General features: G+C 39.7%; 2 protein-coding genes across 2 annotated transcripts in view; one reads left to right on the top strand and one right to left on the bottom strand.

Annotated features, from left to right (window-relative positions):
- LOC127529379 (uncharacterized) overlaps positions 1–25,991 on the bottom strand; it is a 773,396-nt gene that overhangs the window by 554,139 nt on the left and 193,266 nt on the right. The window lies entirely within an intron of this gene.
- Positions 1–25,991, top strand: part of LOC114658698 (uncharacterized) — a 115,110-nt gene that overhangs the window by 68,511 nt on the left and 20,608 nt on the right. The window contains 1 exon segment of the mRNA XM_028810732.2: positions 12,711–12,756. Coding sequence (XP_028666565.2) covers positions 12,711–12,756 — 46 coding nt within the window.

Raw genomic sequence — 25,991 nt, 5'->3', positions numbered from 1 at the left:
AGAGTGAAAACAAAACCTTGTATAAGTCTGACATGCCCCGCCCCCCAAACAGAGGAGACTCTATGAAATAATAATAATAATAACGAAAGATTTACTACTATTTACAAGACATTTCTATCTTTTTAATAGGAGGAAAATCAGCCCTGAGAGTTTGGAGAGCCTTCAGCGCAACTACAAAAAAAACAAAATGAGCCAGTGGCTTCAAACATGACACGCCGCTTTGAACTTCCTACCTTTAAAAGACCTACATATTTGTTCTGACTTTTGACTACAATTTCACCATTTCCACTTTGTTTTGACGAAATATATGATCTCACATCTCCGCATTCTCTCTTTTTAGATCTCACGGAGGCACGGTGGTGCAGTGGTTGAAACTCTTGCCGCACAGCTCAGGTCACTTGTTTGGCCACAATAATCGGTCTAGTATAGTTGGCATATGTTTCCCTAGCCCTCTGAGACACTTTAAAGATGACTGCACCATTATAATTCTGTCAAATTTAGTTCACTTAGTCCTTCCCCATTGACTTCAATGCATTTCATCAAGTTCGGCGATATTCATGTAAACACAAGAACATTTCAGTGATTTCTCCAAACCAAGGAAAAACAAACACCATGGATTTTGCTCATCATTATTATTTAGTATCTGGGAGGGCAACCTGAAATCCCTGAGGCTTCTGTGGGGGGTAAAGAGATTGTTGTACATCCTTCACCAAGGTGTCAATGTGCTTGGACCAGGTTAGGTCCTCTTTGATCTGGACAACAAGGTATCTGCAATTGTCCAACGTCTCTTCCTGAGTGCTTCAATAGTACTTTCAATATTGAAGGGATGGTAGTGCCCCTGCTGTTTTCTCCCAAAGTCTCCTTTGTCTTACTTACATTCAGGAGTGGGTGGGTACTGTAGGCTAGGTTAGGTAGTTTTTTTAGGGAAATTTGTTTGCAGCAGGACATTACAAAAACATAAGAGAATGATTACACAGATGCAAGAAAATAACCAAAGACACAACATTTGACAACCAGTGTTATCATAAGTACACACATTCACAATTAGTACAAAGAAGAGTATTTAGCCTTTTTATTGAATTTAATAAAAGCAATTAACATTCCATACAAACAAGTCAAACAAGTCATCAAATATCACCCTTCAGAATCGGGTGCTACTTCTGATACTACAAATGAAATTGTTCTATGTATTAAAATTCCCACACCTCTAGTTTTCTTTGTATAGCTGGAGTGGAATATTTGGACAGTCCAATCTGTTTGCAACTTAAACTGATCCTTGCTTAATAAGTGAGTCTCCTGTAAAAATATTATCTGTGTGTTTAGACCTGTTAGGTGAGAGAATACTTTCTTTGTCTTTAATTTGTGACTGAGACCTTTGACATTCTAGCTTAGAAAGTTCAGAAAGTTTAGAATTAGCTTGCTCCCTTTCTCTCTCCCTAAAGCTCCCCAGCCCCCCCCCCCCCCCCCCCCCCCCCCATCCTCCCATTTTGCCTCTCCACGTGAGACTAGACCCCCATAATTCGTAAAGTTGTGCCTACTTGGATGACATTGCCATCTATTCCAGCACCTGGGTGGAACACCTACAGCAGGTTAAGGCTGTATTACAGATGCTAGCGAATGCCGGTCTTCGTATTAATCCAAAGAAATGTTACCCAAGTGTTAACCAAGAGGCAGGTGCAGGCATTTCTCGGCTTAGCGTGCTACTATCGGTTTTCCGAGAGAGCCATGCCCTTGACAAATCTTACAAGGAAGGGGAAACCTAATCAGATGTTATGGGATGACGTTACAGACGCTGCATTTAGTGACTTTAAGCAGGCCCTTACATCAGCTCCTATTTTGAAAGCACCTAATTTTTCTGTGCCTTTCATTCTCCAGATGGTTGCTTCGGACACAGGTCTTGGTGCTGTGTTGAGCCAGAACGTTGATGGAGTAGAACACCCCATTATGTACCTGAGCCAGAAACTGTTGGTATTTGGCAGTGGAACGGGAAGCTTTTGCGATTAAATGGGCGATTACTCAGCTGAGGCACTACTTCTTGGGATGTGAGTTCACCCTGGTGACTGACCATGCACTGTTACAGTGGATGGCATTACACAGGGATTCAAATCTGCAAGTTACAAGGTGGTTTTTAGACCTACAGTCTAACAAGTTTTCAGTTATTTATTGTCGAGGTGTACTGCAGGCCAACACTGATGCCCTTTCCCGAAGCCACAACCTCACGACAAGGTACGCCTGACCCAATGGGTCTGGGCTGAGGGCGGGCTGTGTCACACACATGCGACTAGGAGTGAGCTGAGTGGACAAAGTGGAGGTAATTACCTGCCAGGCCAGGTGGTGATGGGGTGCACTAAACCTACCTCTGTTATCTCTGCAGGCCAAATACGGGAAAGCTTGACTGATTCAATGTCACTTCCGGTTCTGGTGCCCAGACTGACATCACTTCCTGGACCCACATTGACATGACATCTGGCTCTGGCCAGATGACATCACTTCCACCTTTCGGCTTTTAAAGCCGTCATCTTTCCTGAACTATTCAGTTCAGTTCAGGGCTCAAAACAGTGCACATGAGTGTTGTGTCAAAACCCTTTTGCAGCCAGGGACAATATATGGGTGGCTGCCCCAAACCTTTTTGCATGTGTCAAGGCTATTCATTTCACAACACACAGAGTATGTAGAAGAACGCATAGAATACAAAGCATTTTACGTGTTATTTTAGTTACGATGAGATTTGAGAAACTAGAAAATTAAACAATTTCAAGATGAACTTTATTTTGTCATTAAAGAACATTGTAAACTATGAGATTGAAGTGGACATTTTGATCTTTTTCTAAATGTGTCCCTATTCTTTTTCTTTTCTCTGTACCCTAATACGCTTCCGTATGACACTCAGATGGTGGGCAATGATTTGCCTTTTTACGACGACTTTGATACCTTACCACTTCTTTTATATTTCGGGCAGTGTGCGACATTCTGAACTTGAACTTTTGAGTTTCTCCGTCACTCTGTCACTCAATCAACTTCCTTTTGTTGTTTATACCACTGCTTAAACCAACAGATAGTTTGTTTTGCCTTGCTTCACTGAAATTCTTCTATTTTCCCTGTGCTTTCACCATTGTCTTTTTACAGAACTCTAAACATAAGGGGCTGTTTATATTGATTTGTAAATTTAAATATGTGAAACTCTGGGAGGAGTCGGGGTTGGGCGGCAGGTGTGTGCAGGAGCGTTACTTTTCATGCTGACTGGAATGTATATAGCGGAAGTGCGTGGAAGGTGGCGTACGGACGGTTTTGTGCATCTGAATTTTTTGTGTACGTTCGCACATTTCCACTTTTGTCCGTATGCCATGTTTTAGTGTGAATTCTACACTCTGCATTATACATGAGGGCCCTGGACACAGCTAAACTAAGCTGTTTTCTGTTCTCCTGGACTTCTTACATGTGAAGCCATCTTTCTTTTACACCCGGTGGACAGAAAGTGGAGGGGCTTCCTTGGCTTTGTTGCCCACAAGGTGCAGTTTTTCAAGGTTGTGAGGGAAAAAGGGGACAAGATCGTTAAGAGACAGTGCCTTCCTCTTGTCCTGGGGTGGTACTACTTACTTTAAATGAGCCTGGGAGGTGAGCTCTGGAACACATGCATGGCAAACCAAATGCAAGCAAGAAAAGCAATAAGCATCTTTCAGCAAGTAAACAAAAAAAGAAACGCATCATGGAATACATAAAAATAAGCCCAGTCAATAAATAAATAAACAAACAAAAGACTTCAAGGAACCAGGATGTTTACAGAAAAAGAAAACCTAAAGTCAGGCCCTCTTTCAGACAGGAATCAAGAAGTTCACTTTCACTTTCATATTGAGTCAGCCCTCCTGGCACACAGAGATATGTGATACCCCATCCCACTCACACCTGTCACAGGCTACACAAAAACAGCAGCTGAGCCTCTGATTTAGAGTGTCCTGGAACATCAGAGCAGATGAGTGACCGAGGGTCTGACCAGTGCAGAGGGGGGTGGCAGTGACTTGGCTTTGTACAGCAGTCATCGGCATCTGCTTTATCACATGCTATCTGACAGGACATCCAGCAGAGGTCTGGAGGCAGCACTTGCCTTTTTGGCATTTTATTTTAATTGAAGCCTGTGCAGGTTGAAGTCCAGAGATGTTAAATTCAGTTTGGTAAAAAAATATAAATAACACTTTATGTACTCAGCTAGCAGTGCTACATGTCTAAGACAAGTTGAAATCCCAGTAATCAAGGGTATTGTTGTGGAATTTTGGCCTTATTAGGCCGCTTTTTTATATGTACAGCCTGCTTTAAGTAAAGAGACTCACTGGCACAGCACAACCAGCCCAGATGGTTAAGCTACACCTGTGCCAGTCACCAGAGGAGGTGCCCACTTACTGCGCTGCTTTGTACTGAAGATGTTGCTTCTCAGCTGCTAACCCCTGTGGTGATATGGTGGTCACCCACACCAGGTGCTCTTAACAGTCTAACTTGACACAATCAAACAGGATCAAATCAACATTACTATAAAGAAATATTAATAAACAACACAGTAAAACCGATCATATCAAAAGTAGGAAATATATTTGATAAGAGACTTAAAAGGTTAGGAAATGTATTTGAAAAAGAGTCTTATATAGAAAATGAAGGTGATGGAAGCCTGAGCTGCTTCAGATTGGTGTTCAGTCCACAGAGGTCCTCCTCAGTTTCTTTGGGGTCTTCTCCTTCTTTGCTCAGCATGCACCCCAAACTTAAAGGCCTCAATTCAGGTGGAATTAACAAGGATTAGGAGAATAGTCAGGAAGTGTTTGCCATTCTCATGCTGTTTATTCCATTCAGATCCTAATTATCCCAGGCTTCATTAATTACAAAAAAGTATTTGTTTCTTTTAAGATTCTAAAGGAATGATCTAAAAGATGCAGGATTCAAGTCAGTACAGATGTACAATTTAAGATCAATCTATAAAAGTCATTAAAATATACACAGAGTGGGTTTAACGTGAGCTTAAAAGATTTAGGAGACTCCGCTTAAGTGAATGTCAAAAGGCGCAGCTTTTCTAATTGCTGGCTGTTTACTAAGGAGTTCTTATTGCCGGCAGGTTAATCAATTTTAGCTCACTCGGTTCACATTTTTACTATTGTTTGTAGTCCAAGTTCTTATTTTATTTATTATTTAGTACACAGTTCAGTATTGTGAATTTTAAACATTAAAATCTACAGTAAGTTTAATTTTTATGCCATACATTTCAACGCAGCCCTCAGAGTTAATGTTTGCAGTGCACCATCTAGTGGAATGTATATGAATAAAATGCATAGTAGTTGTCATTCCAACAGATGGCACCTCACAAACATTTGTAGTAATAAATTGCATAAATGAAACTTTGTGATTAATTCAGATGGACACAGACACTTGTCCTTTTATTAAGCTGGATAAGCTGACTTCTGTCCCTCTGGCAGTTTCTGTCTGTCGGACGTATTCAGCATTAACATTTGCAGTCCAGTGTGTTCTTTGAGTTGCTATGTCTCAGTTACATGCCATTTGGTACAAGATTCATCAGAGCACTGCTAATGTTTGTGATGCACTATCTTTTGGAATGGAAGAGACATAGTAACCAGATGAACACAAAGATACATTGACACACAGACACTTGTCCTTTTATTAAGGTAGATGAGCTGATTTATGTCTGTCCAACATTTCTTGTCCATTGGACATATTCAGTGTTGGCATTTGCAGTGCAGTGCGTCCTTTAGTTCACTATGTCTGCGTTACATGCAGTTTGACATGTCTAAGCAGTGCTAATGTTTGGATAACAGGGACACAGCAAATGATGGACATATGGACAGACACACAGCAACACTTTATATTGGAGTATTTCCAGGATAGGCAGAGGATATGGATTTCACTTTTACTTTCACATTGAGTCAGCCCTATTGGTGCAAGGGGGGTTTCCTGAGCTTCACAGACCTCGTCCCACCCATATCTCTCACAGGCTACATAAAGAGACAGCAGCTCAGCCTCTGAGTGAAAACATCTTGGAGCATCACAGCAGGTGAGTGACCGAGGGTCTGAGGGGTGGCCATGGTCGGACCTTTGAATTGCAGTCTTTCATCGGCCTTTGCTTTATCACACGCTGGCTGAGGTAGGACACCCAGCTGATGTCTGTAGGCAGCACTTTAAGTTCTGTCTTTTTATTTTAATGTAAGCCCATATAGTCCAGGGGTGTCCAATTCAATTTTACGTACTCAATGTGGGCACCAAAAATAACAAAACAAATGTCCTGCACAGAAGTGACTTATTACATTTTGTTGTACTGGTTTGGATTGAAGTGGCCTTATTATGTTCAATTATTATCCTGTTATTCCTTATGCCTACATTCATTTGGGCAGAAACCTGAGCTGGCTGGCATGAAGTCAGCTCATGGCTATCTGGCTTGATGCCTTCTGCTACAGCCACTCGAAATATAAGTATGATGTGTGCTTTGAATTGTTGGATAAAATCAATGAAAATAACTCCTCAGAATAAATATGCACTCAGAAAAGACAGGAGCTGCATGAAGCTGGAAATACATCACTGTGTCTGGAAGTGAGAAACAAAAATGAGAACAGAAGTCGACTCTGTAGCTCAGTCAGGTCAGTTTGAATTGTCATGAGCATCGCTGCACGTGTCAACAGCAAACAGATTAGGAAAAAGATGAAAAGCGAACAGCTCCAGTTTATCATCAGAAAAGAGTCGCTCAGAAGATTCAATTTGATTCCATCTGCAGCAGCTTAATCTCTGGCAGAAGTTCTGAGCTATTTAGAGATCGCAGAATAAAGATGGCAATGGACACGGATGTCTAGCTGCAGTGGTGACTCCCACAGTCTCCATTTTAGGTGGAAGGCTTTAACGGCACTCTGCACCTCTGCAGTCTTAGATTCAGAGTACAGTCCTCACACAACAATGTAATGTTAAACAACATGTGACAGCTCCATGACATCCTTACTTTGGTCTCACACAAAAAGTGCTATTTGTTTCAAACAGCTTGACAAATCTCTTGAATGTGCCACCACAACTTTGTTCAATGCACATCTGTGTAGAATGGCGCATGAGTGTGATGTAAATTACGAAAATGTAACAACTTCTGACTACTTGCCTGCCATGCATTTGCTAAGGGTGTACATGATAATTACAGTTTGAAACTCAATTGCCAGTGCAGTTGTTTCTGTTTATAAGTGTGTGGATGTGCATACACTGTATGTTATTAATATTCCTCTACTGCAGGGGCCACCAACTCGGCTCCAGTCCTGGAGGTCCGCAGTGGCTGTAGGTTTTTGCTTTATCCAAATTTTTCATGAGAACCATTTATTTACTACTAAAGCACTATGCTTTTTGGGGTTTTTAGTCAACTCATTTGATAAAATTCAGAACCCTTAATTGTTCAATTTTAGTTTTAAACAGCTGTATTTAGGTTTTAATCCTTTCTATTAGTGCTTCTTAAATGGACTACAAATCCCAGCAGGTTTGGAAGCATGTTGCCTTTGGACAGATTTAGGTGTTGCCAGGGGATTGCTGGGAATTTAAAAGTGAGCCAGAAGAAGCCAGCAGCTTCGTGATCATCTAGGTCAATTTGTTTCAATACTTCATCCTCAGTCAGATCACAAATACAACTTCCCTGGATTGCAGTTTTTCTAGATTTACGTTCGTGTCCTGGTCCTGCTTGTTTTTGTGATTTCATGTTGGTTGGTTATGCCTTCGTCTGGGGACCACTAGCTCCCAATCACTTCAAGTCTTCACATAACAAATGGAACTCGGTAGAACAAAATTTTCCTAACATTTAGGAGGCTGTTAACTTGATTATCATCGCTCCTCTCTGTGGAACTGGAGTGTCTGTGGACTGTATTATGAGTGTTTACTGTTTACCCTTTTGTGTTTAGTGTTTTGTTGGGTTTGATTTGTTCAGTTTTAGTTGTGTTATTATCGCTGTTGGGGAAATTGGGTGGGATTTGTGTGCGTGTTGTTTGTTAATTTTTTTTACCTTCATTACTTGTTATTGATTTTCTGAACATTTGTTTTATGTGTCTCTGTTTGTGAGTGTACAAGCTGGGTCCAGGCTGGGGGTGTTCCTGGGGTCCCCAAAATAAAATTTGCAAATCACCATTTAACAGCAGTGTAAACCTGAGTGTCCATTGAAACCTCAGTACATGCATCATGAAGTGTCTGTGTTAGCAAAAGGTTTTGAAATAAATGAGGGAGAAAGAAAGGACCAAGAAGTACAAATGTATTCTAGGCAACAAAACATATTGATGATGTCCTCAGAAAATGAAAAATCTACAATGTGATAAAGATTTGTATTGGAACAATGAAGACATCGTCAACCTATAGAATTAAACAGAATTGATCTGCTAGGCCTGCCTTCTAATTAGAAAACTGGTTGGAATGAAAATCCCCAGGACTGCAGTTGAGGACCCTGCTCGACTGTATTGCTATGTACCTTCTGCTGACACTTTCCAAAGCACAGTGTGAATAAAGGAGGATGTTTACTAATTTAGATTAATTCTGAAGTAACTAAATTGTACTTTTACTTGAGCAGTTTGTCATATACTTTTACCTAGTAAATATTTGCCTAAGTATTAAACATTCAACTATAATTGTTCAGTACTATCAGTAACTCCTGATATCTGAGGTGTCTCAAACCTGCCACAGTCTTGTGTTCAGTTATAATGGTGAATAAGTACGACCCAAACTAACACACAGCCCATACAATTGCTCACAGATCCCTCTTGTATGTTGTCAGTTTCTGTACAAACACAGTCAAGTTCTGGTTGGCACATGCCACTGCTTTCTTTGTGCCATCCTCTGCCAGCATTGCCCCGCATAGTTAGAAAGCAATTCCACAGTACAGAGGAAAAGTGGATGGTTAACATCAGCCATTACAATCTCTGGCTCATTCAATGCAGGCAGTTATATGATGCTGACATTTGTCCTGAAGTGATTTTCCAGACATAGCTCTGTGTCTTTCTCTTCTCTTCTTTGTCACTGCCTCCTCCACTCCTCCATGAAAGCCTTGTCCTCCTTTTCCCAACCCTGGATCCCCGAGCAGTGGCAGGCAACTCCTTATAAGCACTTTGGGTATTCTGAAGCCGTAGTTTGGAAATACTTCCTGGTGAGGTCAAAGTAGGGATCCTCAGTCCTCGTGGCATTCCCCATCGGCACCCACAGAACCCAAAAGGGCTGAGTCGAAAAAATGGTGTAAGCGACATAAGCTTTGTAAAGCTCTTGATAGCTGGTCTTTAGAAGGACTCTTGGTTTCTTCTGCAGCTGAATCTGCTGCTTCCTTCATCAATTGTTCTAAGTCTTCTGCAGGCCTCTTCATCGCAGTGTCTGCCAGTACACATCACCGGCCTTGCACAGAGTGCTAAGTCCATTCCTCCATCTCTTTCATGATCTCGTCACTTTGTATGTAGACAGATTCATGTTCTTTTGAAGGGTTGTGTTTTCAAATATCGTTTTGTTTGAAGGCTGCAATATTCACTCACCACTTCTCAAGCTTTGGAGATTCACTGCAAATAAAACAGTAAAATACTATTAATAGTTTACTGAAGTGCAATTCCATGGCACACATTTTGTAAAAATTTAACAGCCATGATAAACAAGAATTCTTTTAACATATGCAACTTCATTTTAATAGGTAGAGAACAAAAATCAGAGTCCCATGGAAACCACAGAATGACTTTGAAACATGGAACTAATGTTGGTTCTGTGCGGTTACAGCACTATCGGGCCATGGAATTTTCTAGGGGCACCACGAAAACTTTTGTAAAATATTTAAAATTGATAGTGTTTTTGAAGTTTTGGTTGATTAAAAAGATAATGTTTAAAAAAAATATTTTATGTTGGAAAAACAGATAACAGTTAATCAGATTGTTGAATAAACGAATGTGTTTATTTTGAATGTAAGTTAAAATTTTCGCTGTTCACCATTCATCATAATATCAACACCAGTGGTGTCAAAAACACATCTCGTGAGACTTAAAAAGTCTCGTTGTTAGAAGATCTCGCTCACTGTACGCATAGAAGAACGCGGAGCAAATATGTGCTGAAAAACAATCTCAACGTTCACATTAATTAAATTTAAGATTTATCCTTTGATTCCTTTATTAATAAAAGGTCTTTCAAACTTGTAAAATTAACTGTTTTTATTGGCGATTGTCCATAGATTGTGTCGTCACGACTTTATTTATGGGCAGTCCCTCAGGTGCGCCACGAAAGAAAATTTTTGGACTTAGTGCGCCGCAACTCAAAAAAGGTTGCCTTTCGTTGAGTTACAGGATAATAATTTTCAAAAATGGTTGAAGTGGTTGAGAGCAAGAATGGGAAATGGTGCAGCAGTTGGGATGTTTATAATGATTTATATGTTAGCATTTTTTTCTATTTTCTAATTCTCTGCTACCATTTTTATAATGCCAGGAGTACAATGAATGTCCATATGTTTCTCCAAAATCCTGAACATATGGGCTGCCACTTCCATTCAATTCAGTTTATTTTGGTAGACTGCTATTCTCGGAGCTGGTCGTCTGTGACGGTTCCTCAGGTAAAATGCAAGTATAGATTTTACAAATTATTAAATACAGAATTAGTACACATAAAGACATGTTAAAACATACAGAAAACAAAATAGAAACTTATTAACAAACAAAAACAAGCAACATCTGTCCATTAATTAATTGTTGAACTACGGCCAGTTGACAACGAATGAGAGGAAAACAAAAACTCAGTCAGCAGCATCAATGGGGAAAGTAAATCAGTCGGTCGTAAGAGAGAAAGTCAAAGTCAGACACAATGACAGTCCTTGGAGACCTCAGTTGACTGGCCACGCACCCCCTGCTGGTCATTTTATAGTCACGTCTGTGATGGTTGTCCAGTTTGACAAGATAATCTTTCCATTCAATGATTCCAAGGCTCCCACTGTCTTAGATGACTTTTTTATGGGCAGGAGAGCAGTGGCACCAAGTGGACATCCAGATAACGAGAAGAGAAACGCCATAGAGGAGGGTTAATAATGGTTTATACATAGTTTATTGCTTATAATTTTGTACAAATGACTAACAAACATAACTGCAGTCTGCACAGCTAATCAGCAGCTCTATTCAGGGTATGCTAAACTGAAGCGGTGAGTCCTTAGACTGGGAATGAAGGGGCATCTCTTATATTAACAAGCAGATTATTACACAGTTTCAGGGGCCGGTAACAAAATGCTCAACCTTCTACTGTTATTTCATAAATCGTTGGAATCTTACGCAGGCCAACATCCTGAGATCTTAATATGCGCTGTGGTTTGTTAGTAATGATAGGTTCAGATAAGTAAGCAGGGCCTAGTCCATTTAAGGCTTTATAAGTTTAAAGGAGGATTTTGAAATCAGACCTAAACTTAACCAGGACTCAGTGTAAGAATCTGAGAACTGGAGTTATGGATTTGTACTTTCTTGTTCTTTTAACAATTCTTGTAGCAACACTTTGAATGAGCTGAAAGCTGCCTGTAGCACAATTTCAGCAGCCAGTGAGCATCACATTGCAGTAGTCAGCCTTACTAGAAAATAATGCATGAAGTAATTTCTCAGTTTCCTCAATAATTAGGAAATGTTATAATTGTTGGACATTTTAAGATGAAATAACATGATTTAGATAGTTTTTATGTGTTTTATTTAAAGGACATGCTATTGTCTTTTGGCTGATTCAGTAATTTAGTTAAAAGATGGCAGAATCTTGCCATGGTCTCATCATTCTCACAATAAATAGCATTGGTGTTTTTTCTGTATTCAGAGTCAAGTTGTTCTCATACATCCACTCCTTTAGCTCACTGATAGAACTAATTAAGGACAACATCAGGGAAATGTCACTTGGTTTAGAAGAAAAGTATAACTGGGTGTCATCTTCCTAATAGAGAAAATGAATGTGATGTTTTCTGATGAGAGTTCCCAATGGAAGCATGTAAAGTTAAATAGTTAAGGTCCCAGTACTGATCTCTGTGGGACACCATTTTTAACTACTGAGTGTAATGATGGAGTCCTGAAAGCACATTTCTATTTGTGTTCAAATTGAGCTCATAAAGGCAGGCAAGAACTTCACCCTGCTATTAGTTCATGAGTTTCATCTCCTTCATCTTCATTCTCACCCAGTATCTCTGAAATACCAAGAACATATTTTTAGGCAACATGCTTCCCCATATTGTAATCATTGAAGACCCCACAATTTTCTTTGACAATTCAACAGGCTGTCTTTTTTCCCATTTTGCTAAAATGTTTCCACTCTGGCAGTTTTTCAAATCAGCAGTGTTTAGTATTCACTGACCTCTAGTGACCCTTGAGAGTATTGCAGGGTAGGCAGGTTTTTATGCATAGTATAAGAAAAAAAAAAACAAAAAACAGGCATGCATTGCAGGCCAAATGAAAAGCCTGGGCAGCTTGTTTGGACAGTCCAGGTCTACACAGACAGTGAGCAGGCATTGGTTTGAACCTGCAGCTCCACAGCTATGAGGACGAAGAAACATCCATTTTGTATAGAAACTAACAGAAGTATGCTCTTGCTGTTTAAAATGACATGAAACAATTTAATTTTCTCTTCAAGGCGAGCGATATGGTAAGCCATAAGGTGTGTGATTCTGAGGAGATTACATGTTGTTCTTACCTATCGCCATGTTCCTCAGTTCATTGCCTTTCTCTTCTTTCTAATTCCAGCTTTGAAGTACATTGACAGATATGGGACATTCCGAATCCACACCAGGTGAGGCCCGCCAATCCAGTCTCCTTTCTTTTAAACTTGTTAAGTCTCGTCTGCGTCACCAGCGGTCAGATTACATTCAGAAGAAGAGGCAGCCATGATTTTTCTCTTTAAAGAGCTTCAGTGCCAAGATCTTTTGCTAAGCTGGACACTTCTGGGCTCTCACAGGGGCATTTCAACATTCACTGGTCATCTGCCTAAGTGCCTACAGTTGAGCACATGAAGACCAGATATGTTTATAACTTGATGATTCAGTAAAACTGATGGTGACTCCAGCTGAGTTAAAAAGTGTCAGAATGGTGTTGCATTCCCTCCATTAAAAAAAATTCTGTTTTGTCTTTATTTAGAGACAAGTCATTCTCATCCATCCACTTCTTTAACTCACTGACACAATTAATTAAAGACAACATTGTAGACAGCTCATTTGGTCTAAAACAAAAGTATTGTTGGGTGTTTTCTGCACATGAGTGAAAACTGATGCTGTGTTATCTGAAGACTTCCCAATGGAGGCATGTCAAGTAGAAACAGTAAAGGTCAGAGCACTGAGCCTGCAGTACAGCATAATTAACTTCTGGGTGTAATGATGGAGTCCTGTCAGCACATTTGTGAATGAACTAAAATTATATTTGAATAATAAGAACTAAAACAGTGTAACCAGTAGGTGGTGCCACCATAACCCCAAACCCCAGACTCAATAATACCCACCACAGTCACAGGATCAGTCCAACAAGCACCAAAACAATGAAACACAGACCAAAAACCACACAAACAATAAAGTGTTTCCTCTCCTTTTGCCTTCAGTTGAGTGTCACCCTCTGCCTCCCACCAGTCTCTGAGGTAAGGCAGTGGGCTCCTTTTAAAACGGACCCAGAACAGCTTCTGGTGACCCAGCATGACTTGTGGGGAGTATGTCTGAGCTGTTTGAGATCCAGGGTACTTCTTCTCTGACAGTGCCTCCTGGTGGCACCCAGGGACCCTGTCAGGGCTGCACTTCTGGACTCCAGTTCCCATGAACCCCTGCGGGTGTTCAAGCTAGAACACCTCCAGCGGACAACTGCCACCTAATGTATGGGGGGTGGAACTTCTCTTGGCCTCTGGCTCATGCTTGTGCATCCCCTGGCACCTTCTGTTTGATTCTGAAGGCATGCCGTTGCTCAGCTGGGATGCCCATCTGCCCTCTGTATCATTCACACCAGGCAAGTTCTGGGCCTGAGAGCCCAATGTCATTTGCCAGATTATGTAACAGAATCGAATGCTAAAAGTTGTGAAAGCAGAGGATATTGAAAATTTTTATATTTATTATATTATTATAATATTTATAATGCATCTTCAGGTATGTTTGATTAGTCACTGAAGATCAATGTGACATTAGAAATATATCATGTGATGGGGTCGACAGTCACAATGTAGCAGAAATTTCAGTCTTTTTTCATTTTTTTGATACAAGACTCATACAAAACATTATCTAACCTGCTTAATACAATTCTGATTTGTAGGATGGCACCTCTCTTAGCAGCATCAGACACAAGGCAGGAATCAGTTCTGGACGGGGTCTCAGTCATACAAACACACATACTGTACATGCATCCAGACTTACACAAGGGCCAGTTTGGAATCACCTGCTAACTTGACACGTCATTTTCATTCTTACATGTCTTCCATGTCTTGGAGAACAAATGCTTGAGAAATTTTCTCCCGAGAGAGTGGCAGATAAGTTTTAAAAACCCTTTGAAGTTCCATCCATCCATCCATCCATTTTCCAACCCGCTGAATCCAAACACAGGGTCACGGGGGTTTGCTGGAGCCAATCCCAGCCAACACAGGGCACAAGGCAGGAAACAATCCTGGGCAGGGTGCCAACCCACCGCAGATCCTTTGAAGTTATTTCTTTTAAATCTCTAATGTGGTTGCTCTTAAGGTGCACTGCAGCATTCCCTGCTGGATTTCCATTTTTCCTGAAGTGTTTCCTCATGCAGGCATCCATTTGATTTAGAAGACAACAGCTGCTAGGCTGCCATCAAATGTGCCACGTAACGCATATAATTTATTCCCTTTGTTGAATTTTTTAATATCTTTGACTAATGCGGCACACAAAGGTTAAATTCTGAAGGCAGTAAAAAAAATATCTAGCACATGCATACCAAAGACAAAGACTGAGACATGCACGGTTAATCTTGTTGGCTTCTGCTCCTCATTTCCTCTCCAGTGTGATTAGAATATCAGTACATTGAAGTGAACAGTTCAGACACGCAGTTGTACATTTGACCGTCAGATAAAGAGGGTGTCTGGAGTGGACTCCACTAAGGACTTCCTTCGTACCCCAGGCCCTCTCTTGACAGTATTTGCTATACAGCAGTCACATAATGGATGTGATGGTTTAACCAGGTTTCCATTCTTGGCCTCTGTTTTCTTTTCTTTTGTTGATATTTTATTCTTTATTTGCTTTTGACAATTATTGGCCTTTGATTTACTGTATTTTGGGTTTCTACTTATTGTATTGTTTTTTTGCATGGTAAGCCTACAAATTGTTGGTGAGTGTTTCCCAAGCCAAAGGATTGGGACCCACCTAACACTGCAGCTGGGGTGCTGTCCTCAGCCTTATGAAAGAAACCATGATGCCTCAAAACCTTTGCTCAGGTATTAACGCACCTTCCTGGCTATTGTTGTTTGGCTCCTCTTTTGTACTTCCCTGTTGGGAGTTCATTCAGCTGTTTGATTTTTGATTTTGCTCTTTTTGACTCTTGACCTTTTGCTTTTGTTCTTTGTGTTTTAATTATTTTCCACCAGTTTTAAGTCCTACCTTTGTCAAAATGAACTTTGTTGTCAGTTGGTAATACAGGTTAAATTCCGTTACAACGAACTGCAAGGGACATGAAAAATATTTTGTTGTAATGAAAATTTAATTGTAATGAGATTCTGTATTTGTTGCTACAGTGCTTTCTTTATCTTGCGTCCAGGCGTTTGCAATCATTTCAGTAGCTTCTTTCGTGTTAATTTTAATCTCCTCCTGTCTCTAAGTTATGCTGATGAGAATTTTTCTCAGCATTTCTTTGCGATAATACCCTTTCAGGGTGCAAATGATGCCCAAATCCAATGGCTAAAGCACTACCGTGCAATTGGGTGGGAGGAATTCAAGGAGAACATTATCTAAATGTGGAAGCATGCTGTGTGCAGCACAATTATCAATCAGAAGCAGAATCATCCTTTTCTTCTTCTTCATATTGTGTGAGGTTTCTGAACTCTTTTGGGATCACCCCCACCCAACAGGAACGTCACACTGAAGTGCGTCCTGAAGTGCAATTGCCGCGTCTGTGGAAGATTGTTTGTCCGTTGCTGGGGCAGGACAACAGCAGGCTCACAGCGGTGCAGTGAGGCACCACAGAAGCGAATCCTAAAAGATCAGGTTGCGCTATAAGTCCCTGTCTTGCACCCTAAAACACGAGGCTGAGTCTCAGTACTTTAGCAAAACCAGCTTTATTCAGCTTGAAACAGGAACAGCAGATTTATTTATTGTAGCGTGATCTACCGCTCTCCTATACACAGACACAGCAGTCAGGCAGGGTTGTGGCCAGGTTAGTGGCCTAGTAATCCTGTTTACCTGCATTTACAATGTTCCTTGCATCACCCATCAAAATCTTTTCTGTCTTCTTTGGCGGAGAGACGCAGCAGAGCTGTGAGCCTGTTGTTGCCCTGACAACATATAAACAGTCTTCCATAGACGCGGTGATCGCACTTCGAGACGCTCTTCAGCGTGTTGTCCAGTTCGGGGAGGTCCCAAGAGAGTTTAGAAACCTCACATTTTCTTGAATGAGTGCCGCATTAATAGGAATGTTTCTTGAACGAGCATCACTGAATCACATAAAAACGTTTTTTAGACGTCTTCAAATGCAGCAGTTCACATACGTTTGCAACCAGAGATTCTTCTTCTTTTTTTTGGAATTTTGGTGAAATTCTGAATTCCGCAACGTCTTTTTTCTTTTTGCCGCAATTGAGAGATGCAAAAATGTAAAGTTTTTTTTTCTAATATGAACTGTTATCATTTTTTCATGTCTGCCATTTCTATAGGAGGGTGACAATGAGTTAAATTCCAATGGATGTTTTTCAAATGTTGACGAGCGATAAGCAAAAGGTATCACTGAAAACCAACAAAAAAAAAACAGCAAAAAAAAAAAAAAAACAGTACAAGGAAAATTGGAAAAAAGAATTTTTTTTATAATGTTTCTGTTTGGGGATTGTTGTGCACAACTGAGCTGCGACCACAGAAAAAACTGCTCTGTGGATGATTTATTCAGGCATTTCAATGTCTTTTGGGCACTTCGTTGTAATGAAAGTATCTGCTGAGTGCACTTCGTAGTAACCAGATTTCTATAGACTCGTGTCATATGGGGAAACTGTTGGGACAATAAAAATACATTGTTGTAATGAAAATTTCATTGTAAAGATATTCATTGTAATGGAATTTTACCTGTAGTTTAACCGTTAATTAGTGGAACGATACTGCTGAGCTCTATTGCTAGTACTTATTGCACACTTTTTTGTTTTCCTGTCTATTTTAAGAATCCTCACACCTGGGGGGTATTTTTCGTACGTGGATTAGTCGTTTAGCCGGATGTAATTGTTGACGATTTGGCCTGATCCTGGATCTGTCGGTTTTTCGAAACTCTTGCTGGAAGTGTTGTCATAGCAACACATCCTAATCCGCAAACCTGCTCAGAGCAGGTTTGTTCTACGTAAACAAGGATTAGTTTATACACGTGATCAGTGACGGTGCATGGAAGTCATCCAGTCATGGCTTCGCCGTTTATGAATGAGCGACCAATTGATATTGGTGCTCAAATTATACGAAGAGAATTTCATATAGAGAGGGTTTTGCGCGATCGGCGAGATCCTTCTTTGTTCCCGGAGGAAATTCTTTTCGAAAGATACCGCTTTAGCCGAGGGGGAATATTGTACCTCAAAGATTTATTAGCACTTTATATTCGAAGTCAAACTCGGTGAAGTCGGGCTCTCACAACCACACAGACAGTAGGCATTGCTTTGAGGTTTTTTACAAGCGGCACTTTTTTTATATACTGTAGGCGATGCGGAAAATCTATCTAAAAGTGCAGTTTGCCAGGCAATTCGTAAAGTCTGTTTGGCTCTGTGACATTTCCTTCAGGTTTTCATTGTGTTTCCTGGACACCTGCGTGTGCAGACAATAAAAGAGGCGTTTCATGCCATTGCAGGTAGGTAATACACAGGCTAAAACACCCACAGTTCCATGAAGAATCTCACAATCAGCCTAACATTCTCATTACCAGGATTTCCAAATGTGATTGGAGCACATGGGACTGATCAGAGTGGAGTTTGATCAAACATTATTTAGAAAATGTACCTCTCCTCCTGATGAATAATCAGACACAGTGTCTTCATCAAATATTTGACCTTCATCAATATCTCGTTGGTCAGACACAGGTTCTAGGGATATGACATTCCCTGCAATTGACCCAACAAAAAAAGAGGGCTATATGGAACATACCTATGGCACACATGGAGGACAAATATATGCAATGACCATCCTTTACCTGAAATGAAGTGATCACTGCATCCTGCCACTGGTTCTGAGGAGGAGCTTCCCCCTGGAATGCCCTCAGAAACAGGGAGATGGGCATTTTGCTGGAGAGCCAACTCTTCTGCAGGGGTTAGGTCTGGACCGCGTGGACCTCCACCTGTTTTTTGCTTGTCTGCCTCCTTATTAGCTTTAAAATTAATGTTTTTTTTATATTATATATGATTCTTTATGTCAACAATTCTTTAAATAGTTATATACCAATATTTACCAGTTTGAAGTATATCCTTGTACTTCACTTTAACCTGTTCCCATGTTCTCCTTGTGCTCACGTTTGATCTGGAATTATGACATATGAAATAATAATTAATCTGACACATAGGAAATGAAACGCTGCATTCAGTGAATACAATGCACACTACTTAGCGTTTAATTTGACGGCCACTTTTTGCCAGCCGTCTTTTCTGGTCTGGGCTGCTTTTGCAGTGTTACCCCTTGTGCATATTAAATCTTGAAATTCTTCATGTCCTTCGAATGAAAGGTCTTGCGCCGCGTGTGTGAAAAAAAATGCGCCCATTCTTTTGTCATTTTGTTACAGCCTATCAAAGTCTTGCTGATCATGTTTTCTAGACTCAATATATATGGGCTTTTCACTCAGCATGGGCGCACGCATTCATCTCGTATGATTAGATCCAGCTAGACTAATCTAATACACTGCTGCGTTTGAAAAACCGACCTATCCTGGATGAGTGTCACCGGCATTAACTTATCCAAGATGAGGCATCTGATCTCGGATGATTTAAGCGACATACGAAAAATACCCCTCAGAATGCCTTTCCTTATATCCGTATTTCAAGAAAATGTCTATTTCGTAAGAAGCAGGCTAGCTTACGTTCACAACTCTTGTGATACAATAAGAAATAATTGTGGAGTCACAAGGGTACCATCTCTTTCCTATCCACCTTTGTTTCACATCTTGAAATGTGTGTTGTCAGCAAAATAAATTCTGTATCTTTGATTATGTGAGTAAGGCAAGGGAAGTAAACCTTGATACCTTTATAATTACAGGATTAATTCATGGTTTCAATAAGAATTATGTTCACATTAATTTAGCAAATACAAAAAAAAAAAAAACAGTTTCCAGTGTTGTACTGCTGCTCAACATAAAACCGCTTCAGTATTTACTTGTAAAACAAAAACTACACATTTCAATCACTTGGCAACATAAAATAACAAATGAAATAGAAAATAAATTTTGAGGAATTTACAGTTTAAAATATGTAACAATTTTTACATATTCCTGTGGTTTATTTATGTAAACATTTGAAAACAACAAGCGTAGTTTCAGCTTATTATAAAACAGTATGTATCAGGAGTCAGCACAGATTCCTGGTATCTTTTATGAGCAGCTCCCATGCATAAAATGATGCCACTTTATATGATTTTATTTTATTGCTTTGTGTTTCTTCCCACCTGGCACTGTATTGCTACTGTCAGCAAGAGAGACCCGAAGGGGTGCTGTGACATGAGCCATTTACTCACTGAACACTGTTCTCAGGCCATTTTAACCCTTCCACCCAGCTTGGTTAGTACAGCCACAAGTGTCCCTGATGCTGTGGTTCATTATATAGAAACACACAGACATCATCTCTTACCCAAGTGAAATGCCTGGACTGATTTAAGGAGTGTTGAGATCAGAACAAGTCTGTGTGTGTATTACACAAATGTCACCCTGCTGCCACCATGAGGACATGTGCCCATTTGACCACAAGCTTGCTAACTCTGACTTTGCAGGTTGTCACTGTTCCAAAAATCATTGTGATTTGGAGAGACTGGCATGTGACTGTCTTGTTAAGTTGTGAATGTCATGAATGCTAAAATTAACAACTAAAACTTTGTTTAATTTGAAGTGTACCAACCACCACCGCCTTTGCTTGAAAAGCCATGGAGGGAGCAGGAATTTCACACAAGGTGAGTATCTGCCTGCACACTTTGCCCCTTTATTGTTCCTTTTATCCAGCTCTTCATGATCTGTCTGTCTCTTATACAGCACCTTTCATTATCTGTCTATCTAATAATTTGACATGGACCGCACTTTGAAATTCAGAGATGCTTACTGCTGCCACCAGGATTTTTAACTCACACTGGTATCTTTATTTTCGACTTCTTTGCCTAATATTATTCACATGCTTCCCAAGTATTGTGAGTTCTTTTGATTTCTTTTTATTAATTAGAAGGTAATTAACCAGCCGTCACAAATGATAAAGAAGACAAACTGGGGACATTTTGACCTTGTTTGTGCCTTTAATAAAAGAGATTGGCGTCAAAATAGAGAGAGAGACCTTTTCACCATTGCCAAAACATTTTGTTGTTTTTTTGCCATAAAAGTAAAATATTGGCTAAAATTAGTTCTGATGCACAGATTGACTAGAGATACAAAGAGCTCGATGTCTAATTTAAAAGGCAGTTCCAGAAATCCTAACTAAGAAATTAGGGTAGCCAAAAGCCTGCAGCCTCTGCCCACTTCTGCAGTAGATGGCTGGCCAGCCTGAATATCAAATACCATTTGTTTCAAAATGAAATAAATAAAATAGCAATTATGAGGTAATTAATCGTATAAAAAAGTAAAGCGATATATATAAATGAGTCAATAAATTGTAAAAAAACAACAACTCATCATTAAATTATGGAATTTTTAAAGTCATCATTTTATTTTGGTTCTACAATGTAGTTACCTTATATTTAAATATTGAAGGTTTTATTTAAAAGTACCCTTATTTAACAGGGGGACTTTTCCAAACGACACATTTTCAAATGGCTCTTTCAATGCTAGCGCTATTTATTTCAGTTTGCCTCTTTTCATGATAGTTTTGCCACTTTGTCAATCAATAGCTGAACTTTTACCTGCTGGTCAATCCTTTGCTGTCAAATGCTTCTACTTTTTCCTGATTGTAGGCTGCAAGGCTGCCAAAGATCTTTAGTGCTACTTTACAACTGGCAAAGATGTGGAGGCAGTCAAGAGTTGGGTAGTTACAAAATGAACCTTTAACACATAATGCCTTTTTGAAATGAATTGATAAAATAGTGCTTATTGATTTTTACCACACCACACAGCCTCTACACCCAGTCACTATTCAGGAAATGGATGAAGAGGTGGTACACTGCTGTAAGAATCTGGGGGTCCACATCATTGATTAGCTGGACTGGTCTCATTAAACTGAGTAAATAGAGAAGAAAGGGCAAAGTAGACTCTTTTTTTAAGGAGTCTGCACTTCTGAAATGGGGGTAGCAAGGTCCTTTATACTTGTATGTCCTTTAACTTTATGATGAGCAGTGTGGTGGCCTGGGGCCTCATGTATAAAAACAGTGTTCTGTACTCCTGTTTCCACACTCACATTGTGATATATAAAAACTAAACTTGGTGTAAAGCCACACACATTCTCACACCAGCTCAATCCATTACATATGCAAGTTATCTGCTGGGTTTGCAAACTGGCAGCACTCAGCGTCAAAGCAGTGCTTCTGTTCCTGTGTGATTTCCCTTTATTTTTTAGATTCACATCCCTGACACAACTTTATCAAATACACTGAAACTAACCACATATCATATATTAATTTAAGGCATCTGATTGCTATCAACACATAACAATATAATGGTCCATGGAATGGCCAAAGTGTTCCAAATACCATAGCAGCTATAGCGTTGTTACACCTAGTGCTCCTCTCAGAGTATTTTAATCCCATGTATCTGAGTGTGGAATCACAGCTATACAGCAGCTGATTGGAAAGCTCTGTGACGAGTTGCATCGAGAGCGCAGAGGATTATTGAGATACAGCATCTAGCCCTAGAGAACATTTATAGCACGTGCTGCCTCAGCCATGGGCACAGTCTATTTGAACCTCTCCCATTCAGCAACCGCTTCAAAGCCTTTCCTGTAGTGCCCTCCCATTTCAGAAACAGTTTGATCCCAAGAGCTATAAACGCACTCAATCGGACCATCAAGTGCTCCTGGTAGAATTGTTTGTTTACCTCACTATAAACTTGCACTACAACTGTAATATTGTACAACCTGAGCCACTTTAGGAACCATTTGCACTTTCTGCACTATATGTACATATATATTGTACTTATGCTTTCGTATTGTATATTTTTCATTCTTTTTGATTGTATTATTATTATTTTTATTGTCATTTTATCATTTTATTGGAAAATAAGTTTATGGATGATTTGCATATTGAATCTCATTGTACCATACAATAACAATAAAGGAATTCAATTCAATTCAATAGAAGAGAGTGTGTATTTACATTTGATGACAACTGGCTTCTAAGACAATTCAGATTTCCAAAAGCTATCTTCTTGGAGCTCTTGATATCATTTTTAAGATGAAATGCATTGAAGTATGTATATTACATTATACAGATACATTTTAACTTCATGTAAATAATGTCTACTGTTGATAATTAAATGTGTGGGCACAGTGGCGCAGTGGTAGGTCAGGGATTGTTCCTGCCTCATGCTGTATGCTTGCTATGACTGTCGCGACTCTGGATGGACAGATGGATGGAATACTTAAACATGTACTATGAAGGTATTTCAATGTTCCTTAAAAGTTTTGAAGAATCTGCATTCTAAGCTTACAGATGACTTGACATTTAATAAAGAGCTGATTGTGTGGAGGTTAGTATGTTTGAAAGAAACATTACTGCTGCAATAAATTATTTCTTGAGGGTCTCACACGTCCTAGCAAGCATCTTGCGGGAGGCATGAACAATCTTTAGACGGGGTGTCAGCTCATTGCTACCACTGCATCACCATGCAGCCATGTTTAATACACGTTTTAATTAATAAAGTGATGTCAAGTATACATCTTAGTATTTAAATTGTTCAATTTCGCACAAACATTAGGATGTTTTTCTTTACACAAAGAATGATAGACACTTGAAATAAGCTACCAAATAGTGTGGTAGACAGTAAGACTTTAGGGACTTTCAAAACTCGACTTGATGTTTTTTTTGGAAGAAACAAGTGGATAGTACTGGTGAGCTTTGTCAGGCTGAATGGCCTGTTCTCATCTAGAGTGTTCTAATGTTCTAGCTGTAACATCATGAATGCAGTGTATTCTGTGTCCTGTTGGCGTAAGAGAAAGTGCATTTAAGAAGCACTTAGTGATTCACACACATAGAGCACATAGAAGAACACATAACGTATGAAGCATTTAATGTGCTACTTTAGTTATGATGGGATCTGAGAAAATCTATTAAATTAAATATTGATTTCAAGATTAAGTTTACGACGTTCTACTTTAATGACAAAATAAACTATGAGATTAAATGTGGACATTTTGTCCCTTTTTTATTCTTTTCTCTGTACCCTAATATGCTTCTGTATGTCACTTAGTCAGTGGGCTATTACTCGCCTTTTCATGGCAACTTTGATATCTGACCACTTCTTTTTTATTTTGGGCACTGTGTGACTTTGTGAACTTGAACTGTCAAGTTTCTCTGCTATGCTGTATCACTCGATCAATTTCCTTTTGTTGTTTATACCACTGCTTAAGTCAACAAATACTACGTTTTTCTTGCCTCCACTTCGCATTCCCTGAAATTCTTTTTTTCACGTGCCTTTGCCATTGTCTTTTAATCAAACACAGAATGGAAGGTGATATTTATATTGATTTGTATATTAAGATATGCAAATTTATGGGAGGGGTCGGGGTGGGGCTGCAGGCGCGTGCTCAAGTGTTACATTTCATGCTGACCAGGATTTATGGAGTAGAAGTGCGTGGAAGTTGGCTTACAGCACAGTTTTTTGCATCTGGATTTTTTTTTCTGCTTATGCACATTTCCACTTTTGTCTGTACACCATGTTTTAGTGTAATAGCTTCATTTTAGAGCTGACAGACTGCTGTTCAGATAGGTGGGCTTAAAGGACAGTAATACATTAGGCAGGGGAAGGGAACTCTTGCATTCCACAAACTTTGAGAACATTTAAGAAGACAGGAGGAGACTATCAGAGAGGACAGATAGTAGCCACATGTAGAAGTGGACCTTGGAGAGTGAAAGAGAGAGTGACAGTGAGAATTGAGCATCAGGGATACTGGCAGTGTTATGTTAAGGAGTGAGAATGGCATGAGATGACCAGCATCTTGTTATCAAAGAGTGAGCAAAGAGGACCAGAAGAATCTGATGGCTACGTACAGTAGTACTTGAAAGTTAGTGAACCCTTCAGAATCTGTCATACCCTTTCATAAATGAGACCTAAAACATCGTCAGATTTACACACTTGTCCTAAAAGTAGGTGTTGAGAACACAATTAAACAAATGAGACACAAATATCATACTTGGTCATTTATTCATCGAGGAAGATTATGCAGTGTCACAAATCTGTGTGTTACAAAATAATGTGAACTTTTGCTTTTAGTATTTGGTGTGACCCCCTTTTGCAGCACTAACTGCAACTAAATGTTTCCAGGAGGTCTTGATCAGTCCTGCTTGGAAGCATTTTAGCCCAATCCTCCATACAGAATTACCTCAACTCACGGATGATGCTGGGTTTTCTCAAATGAACCACACGCTTCAGGTCATTCCACAACATTTCTATTGGGTTAAGTTCAGGACTTTGATTTGGCCATTCCAAAACTTTTTTTTTATTCTTCTTCAACCACTCTTTGGTAGAACAATGTGTGTGCTTAGGGTTGTTGTCTTACTGCATGACCCAATTTCTCTTGAGAGGTAGTCCATGGACAGACGTTTTCATTCAATATTTACTGGTATAATTCAGAATTAAGTTTCCTGTCAACAATAGCAAGCTGCCCTGCCCCACAAAAACAGGCTCAAAGCATGATCCTACTGCCACCATGTTTCACAGATGGGATGTGTTTCTCATGCTAGAATGCAGTGGTTTTCTTTCTCCAAACATAATGCTTCTCATTGGAACCAAAAAGGTCTGTTTTGGTCTTATCTGTCCATTAAACATTACTCCAATAGTTTTCAGGTTTGTCTACGTGCTCTTCAGCTAACTATAGACAGGAAGCAATGTTTTTATTGGAAAGCAGTGGCTTTCTCATTGCAGCCCTGCCATGCACACCACTGTTGTTCAGTGTTCTCCTGATGGTGGAATCATGAACATTAACATTAACCAATGTGAGAAAGGCTTTTATTTGCTTAGAAGTTACCCTTGGTTCTTTTATGACCTCATGGACAATCATACATCTTGCCCTTGGAGTGATCTTTGTTGGTCAACCACTCCTGGGGAGAAGAACAATAGTCTTAAACTTCCTCCATTTTTATACAACCTCTTTACAGTTGGTTTTGTAGCCTTTCCCAGCACGATGAGCATCAATAATCTTTTTTCTGAGGTCCAATGAAATGTCCTTTGACCGTGGTATGATTTACTGATACTGCAGAAACAGGTCTGAAGATCAAGCCCCTGACAGAACCCTAAAGAAGGTGCCCATTAACACCTGATTGTCATCACATTGATTGACAACACCTGACTCTAATCTCACCTTCAAGTTATCTGATAAGTTCACATACCTTTGCCACTCAGAGATTTCCCTCAATAAATAAATGACTAAGTATGATATTTTTGTCTCATTTTTTTAGCTGTGTTCTCCATATCTACTTTTAGGATTTGTGTGAAAATCTGATGATACTTTAAGTCATATTTATGCAGAAATGTGGAACA

This window comes from Erpetoichthys calabaricus, chromosome 10, assembly GCF_900747795.2.
Source record: "Erpetoichthys calabaricus chromosome 10, fErpCal1.3, whole genome shotgun sequence".
Classification (NCBI taxonomy): Eukaryota; Metazoa; Chordata; class Cladistia; order Polypteriformes; family Polypteridae; genus Erpetoichthys; species Erpetoichthys calabaricus.
The sequence above is the reverse complement of the archived record's forward strand: the minus strand, read 5'-3'. Positions and strand labels throughout refer to the sequence as shown.